Here is a 10,589-nt window from a genome sequence, read left to right on the forward strand (position 1 = left end):
TATGATATACTGTGTGAGTCATGATTGAACCTTTTGGAAGAGCTTTATTCTGTATCAATATTTTTAATTTGAAAAGAAATTTCTCAATCACGTAAAACCATCGCTATTTGACTAAACCACATAGTAATGCTTCATGGAGTGTTGAAGAACAAATATGAGAGAGTCTTACACGACTCTCACAATAAGAAGTCTCATAAGAGGCAAAATTGATATGGTGGAGTCTCATGGGAAGGAGGTCTCACAAAAGAGGTTCAGTTTCAAGGTGTTTTAATTATGTTATTCTTTCATTTATGTTCAATTATTTAATTGTGTTAGACCTATCTTTAAGTGTTTAACTTTAGGTGTAAGTGAGATATAACTAGTTTAATTTTAATTTAATTCTACTCGTTTCATCTATTCGTTGTACTCATAATCAGGTCATTGAATTATTTTTCTTTTCTAGAAATTCAACATGGTATCATAGGAAGGTCTAAATCTATATATAGACACAACATTAATCTACATAGTCAATGTGTTTTTCACTCTCTCAATGAGGTTTAGTATAACTTTTTTTTTTGTCTTTTCCCTTCTCTATTTTTTTAGAATAATTTTCATTATTCTTCTGTATGATATTTGTATGAACTTAATCTCTTGTTCAACGTTAACTTGATTACAATTGATTGATGCCCAAAGACCAATTTTTTGTTGCCACTTCCTTGGATGAACTTTCTCAATCTTTAAAAATTTCTTCTTTGATCCATAAAGAATCTTCATATGTGTTCCTTCATGTTTTTTATCATTGAAAGAGCTTCATCTTGCTTCACTGCTAACGAAGCTCGAGTTGCTGATATTGTTAATGGAAGCTGGCTGCCTTCGTTGTTTTATATTGAATGATCATGTTGTGAGTCGTTTCTATACCCAGAACAACAAAGCCTCACTCTTGTATCTTTATCTCTAATTTTCCCTTCAAGAGCTTCTTGTTTGATCACTAATTTTCCCGAGGATAGAGATGAAGAAATTGATCTAGAAATTGAAGTGGTTGCTTCAACATAGTCGACCCGTTTCTTCCTCTGTTTCATTTTCTTCATCGATTTGTTTTGCTAGGGAGAGTGCAACTTCTCACAAAATCCATAGAAGGACCTCCAAGGATTTTCTGGAATCTAATGGTTAATAGATTGAATTCAAGATTAATATCCTTCTATGGATTTTGTGTGTGTGTGAGTGTGTATGTGCGCGCGCTTGCAATTTAATTCCTATTAGGACACTGCAACTATAAGAGAGGAAGTTGTTTCAAGTCGAACTTTTCAAAATAACAACAACAACTTCTTCAAACCGTGCTTAGTTCAGCTTCAACGCCTTTCGTCGGCTGGACACCGGTGAGCTCTTTCCTTTCTCGGGTTCTTGATGAAGAGGAGGATGAGGAACTTCAACTAAGCTCCAGCTGATCGATACTTCAACATTGTCACCTACCTACCTGTATTGAAGATGTTGATGAAAGGATGTGTTGACAGCATGAGGTGGGTGATGTTGTTGTTTGCATGGCAGATGTAGTAGTTGTTTTAGCATGAGGCAGATGAGATTAAGAGTGTGAGAAGTTTAATCGAAATCCATGGGGTGATCTGTGTTGTTTATCGATCTTATGAAGCTTTTAGATATAGGGTTCATGTTTGTGCACCCATGGCTACTTGAAGTGTTGAAGAGAACTAACAATCAACACATGTAGTAAGCATGAACATACCCTCTTTTTGGCAATCTTCTTAGCTCTAGTTTATGTGTGACACTTGTTGTGAGACTTCTCAACTAAAGTTTTGGTGATTCTTTTGATTTTTATTTTTGTGGGTGGGACGAAGTCTCGACCTGTGCTTAGTGTGTGTAAAATAAAACTAGTTTGGTTTAGTTCATGATTTTGAAGGAAATCTAATGAGGCAATTTGGCTAGGGGTCTCACCTTTTGTATTGTCTTACTGGTTGTTACCTCCCATAAAATTTTCTTGAAGTTTTACTACAGATGTTGCATAATCGACTCCTTCCCATTTAAATTGTTTTCCTCTAGGGGCAAAAATGTAACATTGAGATAAATCAATAAACCCAAGAAATTAGCTATTAAATTAAAAATTATGGATATTTTGATTTTTATAAATAATTTTATAATAACTATTCTAAAAATTCTTATGAATATTATTTTTCAAAAATATTTTATTTAATTTTACAGAAATTGGACCGGTGGACTTCAAAGTATTTTATTTTTTTAAATAAAAAAATTAATTAATTCATAAAAATTCAATAAAAAAATGATATAATATAAGAAGAGTGGAGTTAAAGGAAGAATATATTATTATTCCCAAGTTCCCTTATGCAACATGAAGAGGCTTGTGTGAAAATTAATCCTCTCTCTAAGCCCTAAGGCCTCACCTTCTAAACAGGATAATTATATTTATAATTAGACGGTGATTTATAATAATAAAAAAATAAAAAAAGAGTACTGGGCCTTCCCTTTCCCTTTTTATCTTTTTCCGTATCCACATCACATCAGAGATGGGTGGGAAGCAGGAGAGTGAGGCCACCGTGGTTGTTGGGCCGATGTTGTGGGCCGACAGAAGAGGAGCAGGAAGTGTGTCGAGGGAACTCGGATAACATTTGCACAACTTCTCTCATGTTGGGCCTCTCTACGCTATTATCCTGGATGCACAGAGTGGCCAAGAAGAACAAATGCATGGCTTCGTCCGTAGGAACCGCCGTCAATCTCGAATCCATGACTCGGACCACTTCATCCCTTTGTCCCTTGGTCGCTTTACGGGCCCATTGAACGATGTCCACGCCGTCCCCGAAATCGCCGACCGGTCGCCGGCCGGTTATCATCTCCAACAAAACCACCCCGAAGCTGTAAACATCGCTCTTCTCGTCAACTTTCAGAGTGTACGCGTACTCTGTCATTGTAGTTACCACAAAATCATCATCATAACAGTCAGAAGTCTAGAACTTAGAAACAGCAGAAAAAAAAAAAAAAAAAAAGTTCAGATTCAATTAGGAAGAAATAAGGAGTATTTCGGTCAGGTGCAACGTAACAGGAAAAGAAGAGGGGAAATCTGAGTGCCGGCGTCTCTTTTCTTTCGAGATAAATGTCAGATTCTGATTTCAGAACTCAGAAGACGAGACACGAGAGCCGTCGTTCGGAAATCGTAATCGTCGCCTCTACGGCACGCTAACACGAGACAAATTGCCATGAAATCGTCGATCGTATGTGTCAGATTAAGATTTTCCTATTTTAGGCTTTTTTTTGGGTTCCATAATTGGATTCTGGTTCGATAAAAAAAGAAGAAGAAGAAAAAAAAAAAAAACAGGAGTAGTAGACTATCTAGTATGCCGGAAATAGCTTCATGTTCTGGGGAAATGTCTTCATACCTGGGGCGATGTAGCCGTACGATCCTGCAATGGCTGACATGCTTTCAGAGGTGCCTCCGTCCTGCAAGAACTTGGCCAATCCGAAGTCTGCAACGTGAGCTTCGAAGCTTGAATTTAGCAAAATGTTGTTACTCTTCACGTCTCTGTGTACTATCAATGGTGAGCAATCATGGTGCAAATAACACAACCCTTTTGCAGCCTCCATCGCGATCCTGTACCTCAGATCCCACCCCAGTAACCCTCCCTTCTTCCCGTGCAGTGCTTCTCCCAGACTCCCGTTTCGCATGTACTCGTACACTAACACATTCGTTTCTGTATTCGAACAGAAGGCCAGTAATCTGACTATGTTCCTGTGTTTGATTTTGCCCAGTGTCTCAATCTCGGCTTTGAACCCGTGGTCATGGCTGTGGGACCCAAACCCTAGAAGCTTCTTCACCGCTATCTCCTCCCCGTTGGGCATTTTCCCCAGATAGACGATCCCCGCGCCGCCGCGCCCGATCACGTTCGAATCCCTCATGCATTCCAGAATGTCCCCTATAGTGAAATCCACCTTCTGGAATGTGGTCATCTTCCATGAATCACTCCTCGATCGCTTCAATGATTTGGCTTTAGCGATCGCCACTGTGGCAAATACCAAGGAGCACATCAGCAGCCCCAGTGCGAAAACCAGCTTCAAGTCTCCAGGGACCTTCTTAGGTTGAACGCCCATGGAGGTCAAATTGCACGGATTATTCAGCACCAGTCCACACAGTTTCGGATTTCCCGCAAAAGATGTCGCATTGAAATAGGCAAATTGACCGGTTTCGGGCAATTTCCCAGAGAGGTCATTGAAGGAAAAGTCGGCCAGTGTTAAACTTTTCAGGACTCCGATTGACTTGGGTATACTTTGGTTGAGCTGATTGTGGGACAAATTCAAGTAATTTAGTATGCGGATTTGAGAAATTTCAGATGGGATGGGGCCTGAGAAGTTATTATGACTAAGATCCAAGTATGTTAGATGGCTGCAACTCAAGATTTCTGGAGGGATTTGCTCGGAGAACCCGTTTCGGCTTATATCTAGCTTTTGGATTTGGTGAAGCTCCCCAACGGAAGGTGGGAGCTGGCCGGTGAAGTGGTTTTGGCCGAGGAGCAGGATTTGGAGGGAACTGAAATTTGAAACTGACGATGGAAGGGGTCCAGACAAGAGATTGTTGGAGAGGTTGAGCTCATCCAACTTAGTTGGCCTTAAGCTAGTGTTGGGGTTCTCTAGCAGAGTCCCTGACAGATAGTTGTTATGTAACTCCATCAGATGAACCTCGGGCAAGTAGAGGAAGCTGTTAGGGATTGTACCATTCAGGTAGTTCTGACCCAGTCTAACCCTGGTGAGAGTAACACAGGTTCCTAAGCTCTCTGGAATTGGACCAAACAAAAAATTCTTGAAGAGGATCAGTACCTTTAGCTGGTTTGAAGAACAAAGGCCTTGAGGGATCGTGCCAGTGAGCTTATTTGAAGACAGATCAAGAATTTGAAGATGCTGGTTCAGACCGAGTCTCTCCGGGATCACCCCCGTGAAGTTGTTCGACCAGAGGCTCAGTGTTTGCAAGTTTGGCAGGTCTGCTACAAAATCTGGTATTGACCCATGTAATCGGTTCATGAACAAGTTCAGAAGGGACAACTTCTGAAGATTGATGAACTGAGAAGGGATCTCTCCAGTTAGTGCGTTATTGGAAAGATCAAGATTGACTAAGCTTGTTAGGTTGCCCAACTCTTTTGGGATTGGACCTGACAAGAGGTTTGCATGTAAGTAGAGTGTATCAAGCATCTGCAATTGGCCTAATTGGTAGGGAAGCTGCCCGTCCAGTCCACAAGAAGAGATGTCCAAATGTACCAAATTCACCAGATTCCCAAGTTGTACAGGAATCCCACCTTCAAAAACATTGTAATATCCCAGGTAGAGCTCTTTCAGGTTTAGGAGATTACCCAACTCACCTGGAATTCTGCCGTTCAGTTCATTTCCTTCCAGTCCCAAGTTCTCCAAACTCACCGTGTCCCCATATTCCGGCGGGATTTTTCCTTGAAAGTAGTTCCCTCCTAAGTCCAAGTACTTGATTTTTGCCAAGCTAGAGACACCCAGAGGAAGAAGACCTGTCAAGTTGTTGTTATAGGCATCAAACACTTCCAAATTGGGCAGACCAGAGTAGTCCCAGTCTAAGCTGCCAGTGAACTGATTGTTGGAGATGTTAAGCTCTACCAAACGGTCAAGCCTCGTGATCACCGGAGAAACAGAACCTGTGAGATTCAAATTCGAGATGTCCAAGGAGACCACTCTGTCATTCTCGCATCGTATTCCCGCCCACGAGCACACGGAGCTGAGATTCGACGTGTCCCAGCTCTCCAATGGAGAAAAAGTGAACTCAAGACCTTGTTTCAGTGAGGATAACGCAAGGCCATCGGTGATCAGAGAAGAAGAGTCACAGGTACAGACAAGAGATAGGAGGGTTAGAAGGACCAATGATACCATGTTTTCGACACTTTTCAGGTCCAAATGAGTTTTCGCCATCTGGGTATGGAGGGATTTAGAGAGATTTTGGGTTTGAAAGCCTGAAAGAGCTTGATTTTAACAGTAGAAGATGGAAAAGAGAGAGCAATCTGAGAAACTTGAGGTGGGTCAAGTACTAGAAAAATAAGCATCTTTGAAGAGGAGCCTTCACATTCAAGGAGGAAAGAACACAAGCGAGTCCTTTTTTCTCCTTTAGTAGAAAGAGGGATTTGTGGCTTTTCTCTTTACGTCCTGGAGATCCTTGAGAGAGGACGACTGAGACCTGTGTTTTCTGCTAAGAAGCCGTTGAACCTTCTTTAGTCTGAGAAAAGCAGTAAGGCAAGACGGTGGTTTAAAATCTTCACTGGCTTGGAAAAAGGGCGTTGGATAACAGAAATTTAAAGTCGAGATTAAGGTGAAAAAAGAAAAAGAAGAAGAAAGTAAAAGAGACTCTGGCTCTTTATGTCACTGACAGTAATACCCTTCAACTTCACTTAAATGATGCATCAATCCTCCGCTTTCTTTTGCCAAATTGGTCTTTTCCTTTGCACTTTAATTATGAACAAGAAACAAGCTTCGTTTTTCTAAGTTCCAAACTGTTATGATGCTTCAGCATGGCAAAACCAGAATCAAAGTTTTGATGTAGGTTCCTCACCAAAAGGTCATCATCACGACCTTGTCTCCCCTACGCTGAAGTCTTCTACATAAGTTTTTCTCTTCCATTTTCTTCTGTTATCTGCGAGCAACTCCGGGCTCTGGTTCTGAAATTCTCTCTTTCCTTGAGAAAACATCACCTTACCTATTGTTTGACAAACCACAGAAAGATTTTAAAGAAAACCTTAAATTCTTAAAGGCCACTACTTCGTGGGGTACTTCTGTCCAACCAGGTTAGTTTTCTTTTCTGGGCAAAAATAAAAGCATGCCGGCAGACGTTCTTTCTTTTCTAGAAGTTTCATCTTTTTCTTTACTGCTTCAGCAGGAACTAAAGCATAAACGGGATTAAACTTATTTGAGCTATAGCTTGTTATTTGGATACAGACATGATTTCTCTCAGAGATATAATCATACACATAGGTCCCATTTTGAGTAGCTGTCTCACCTTGATTGATGCTGCAGATGCTACCTCTACCAATACCACCAGGGTCCAGCATTATCATGACTGAGGAAACACAACCATTTCTGCTTTCTACCCCCAAGCAGAACAAGCAACATAACCAGTGGCAAAGACCACAAGCAGTAAGGATAAATGCAGGGATGCATACATAAAATCTTGGTGTCTAACAGAGTATTTATTGCTGCATCCATTGGGACTGATATAAAGAAAAAATGATGATGAATGATAGAGGTGATGGCATCATTGTTTTGATGGCCACAAACAACTACATGATGTGCATTACAATAATGGTGATATATGTTGTATAGGAGTAGGAGAGAATCAAGCTCTCCCTCCACTTTATTCCTTCTCCTTGCTTGCCTGAGGGATGGGACCAACTCTCAATGTGTGTGTGTTTGTGCTTGAAGAGAATAGTCTTAAAGAGAAGGCTGGAAAAAAGTAAAGAGAGAAAGAAATGTGCTTTGATCTCCTCTCCACTATTAAAAATGCAGGACCCTTCCTCCTCACATGGAAAAGAGAGCTCTTCCGTGAACTTGAACGGCAAAGCTTTGCCCGTCAAACTGGATTTTGTTTATTTATGGGTGGAGGGAGAAACCCATTTTGAAGAGGTCCCCATTAGAGGGGCGCCACAGCTGCACAGTAGCCTTATGAAGGGTCACCATTCCATGTTTTGAAGGGCATCTGGGGCCCGTCTGAGCGGTCACCGTCTCCTCCAGATTTAGGCCAAGGGAGCCCCTTTTGAAGGGTCACTATCTTTATTGCCTTCAGGACATGATGACATTCATGTCATGTTAAATAGGAAATCCAGCTAAGTAAAGGCTTGAGGGTTGCTTTTTTGTGTTATAATTAAAAGGTGGGAGAAGTGTAGTCCCCATTGGCCCTCAGTGGTGAAGTACAAACAATCTTTAGACAATTGACTTCAGTTTTCTGCCATGGATTTCTTTTACCCCTTGCTGTTTACCTTGTGCTTATGGTCGCTTCTTTCTTGTGCAGCTTCCCTCTTAATACACTGGCTTTCCAAGCTACACTAACTGTCCGACTGCTTTGTAAAAAAAAGTATAATTTTCAGTAAGCACTGAACACAACATGGGAAGCTTCGCAACAAAGTGGCAGGACCCGACTCAATAATCTCAAGACGGAAGCTAAAGAAGAAAAGAGTTTTCCACCATTCCTTTCAGATGTCAAACACCTTTCTCTCCCTCACTCTCTCTACTCAGTCAGGCTTACAGGACAAGGAAGAATCTTTAGAAGGTGCTACGAGAGTCTTCTTCTCTTGTGGGAAGAAAAGCATCTCACAGTGGAAACACAGGATGGAAGATAAAGTCACCTTAAAAAGAATTCACAGCTCCCTAGTATGACGGCCGGGAAGCTCCAATGAAATTTCAAAAAGCTCTTCCCACTCACCATTTGTTTGATTTTTCAATACATTGGGTTTTCCAACACTTTGTAAGCCTTCTCAAAAGTCTAACCTCAGACACACACACAGAGAACTGGAAGAAAACAAAACAAACCCATCTCAGTAAACACTGCCCAGAATTTGTCTCTTCACCTCATTCTTGAAATTTTACACCAAAAGGAGATAAAAACCAGTGAGGTCTTGGTATTTGCGTCCTTGGGAAGACTATTTGTGTTAATATCTAAGAGGATTGGAGGTCAAAAATCATTTGGAATTGATAGTCTGGAGAGACTTTGACTGACCACTGCAGGCACTTGTTTGAATTTAAGTCTCCAAGTGGAGCAACACTGACATTGTTTAAGAAGATACAAAGTTGTGGACCACCTTGTAAATTCATCTTTTAGCTGGGAACCCTGCTCTGGTAGAGCCCATCATGGAAAGATTACATGGCCAAAAAGCTCCATACCATCACATGTAGCTCTCATTTGAAGAATGGATACATTGCCCTCACAAGTGATCCATTTGCAGATGACTAGCATCTTTGTTGCCTCATATCAGACAGAAAGAGAGAGAAAAGTGATAAGAGCTGTTGCCATTTGTTTTTAATTTAACAAATTAAAAACCTTAATTTATTTTTTAATTAATCTTAAGCTAATAACAACAACAACAACAACAACAATAACAAAAACTATGTCCGGTTGCGAACAAAACGATTATCTTGCCACTCTTCACCACTCACCTAAGCATAGTCCTCATGGTGTAAAATTCCAACTAGATAGAGATAGAAATTTTTTATTCTCTATAGGTGGAATTTCCATTTGAGTTATTTGGGTTCACTCATTAACAAAAAAAGGCCATATTGTATTATGATCGTAGCCGCCGTCTATTTATTTATCCATTAAAGATTTTATTTTGGGCAATGAGAAATTCATCTAGTCATAAATAATGACATTAATATTTTTTTTAAATTGATTTTGCCTAATTAATAAAGTATGCTTAATATTACTTTGGTGGTAACCTGTTAAGTCATAAACAACCTCAATCTCTCAAACCAAGCACAGGGAGACTATTTTAAACTATATAAGACCTTGAGCCTACATACTCCCCATAACTTGTAAGCAAGAGGTGAAACCATATATGCTTCTTTTTATGGCTCAATATTTATGAAGGCATACTTTACATCCAAGTAATCTAGATTTGAGAGTTTTTAACTTGAATAGTGTTATGTTTTATTAATCTTCTTCATAAGTATGAGTGAACCCCTTAGCCCCCAGTCGAATTTTATACCTTTCAATCTCTCCATCATATATGTATTTTGCGTTATACACCCACTTACATCCAATTAGCTTCTTACTTGTAGGTACCTTAGTTAACTCCTATGTCCCAGTCTTTTAAGTGCTACCATCTATTCATCCATTATTTTCTACCACCAAGGAACAACCACTGTCTCTGGAGAGGACTTAAGAAAAGTTGAGGAAGACAAATTTGTAATGAAAATTTTATGAGTTAAACTAAGAGACTCAAAATTAGGGTAATTCAAAATGGAAATTGGGTACAAGAGAGAATACCCTTACTCTAAGTAATAGGAAGGTCAAAATCATCAAAAGGAAGAGAAGAATCCTAAGACTCACCATATTTGACATCTACATCCAAATCAACATCTTGGTTATGGTTTGAAATGTATGTGTGTCACCTCCAAATTGCAATTGTTCTACATTTTTTTGCACTATCCTCCTCCTCTAGAGAATAATCGAAGCAGAAACATCATCTTGAATAAAGATAGGAATAATATGCCTCTGACCTTGAGGTCCAACCACTTTGGCATAATATCACTGATATTTTAAAAAGGTAACATCCCGAGTGAAAAAAGTTGTAGAGTACCATTTATGGACATTACAATAACTAAGAAATACACTTTTGACAACTTGGTGATCAAATTTTGATTGATTAAAATCTCCCACATGAATAAAGCATAAACATAAAAAAATCCTCAGAGGTGATCAACACAATCTTTCCTTAGGTCTTAGGAGTTAAAGAGGAGACTTAAAACCCAACACTCAAATTGGAGTTCGGTTGATGAGATATGTTGCCGTAAGTAAAGCATGACCCATAAACACTTAAGGAAGATTATGACTAAATAACAAGGATCGACCAACTTCTAAGAGATGTTGGGTTTTCTTT

At 39.8% G+C, this 10,589-nt stretch overlaps 1 protein-coding gene across 1 annotated transcript; it reads right to left on the bottom strand.

The window, feature by feature from the left end:
* Nucleotides 1-2,334: 2,334 nt before the first annotated feature.
* On the bottom strand, nt 2,335-6,112 carry LOC137949610 (leucine-rich repeat receptor-like serine/threonine-protein kinase BAM1). The gene is made up of 2 exons (XM_068795707.1): nt 3,381-6,112; nt 2,335-2,905 (listed from the first exon to the last, which is right to left on the bottom strand). Exons 1-2 carry the CDS (start codon nt 5,917-5,919, stop codon nt 2,508-2,510), a joined length of 2,937 nt encoding a protein of 978 aa, XP_068651808.1. The 5' UTR covers nt 5,920-6,112; the 3' UTR covers nt 2,335-2,507.
* Between the last annotated feature and the right edge of the window lie 4,477 nt (nt 6,113-10,589).

Source organism: Aristolochia californica, unplaced genomic scaffold (assembly GCF_029961685.1).
Source record: "Aristolochia californica isolate CCGP_79_NKW_82.1479 unplaced genomic scaffold, dmAriCali1.0.hap1 SCAF_14, whole genome shotgun sequence".
Taxonomy (NCBI): domain Eukaryota; kingdom Viridiplantae; phylum Streptophyta; class Magnoliopsida; order Piperales; family Aristolochiaceae; genus Aristolochia; species Aristolochia californica.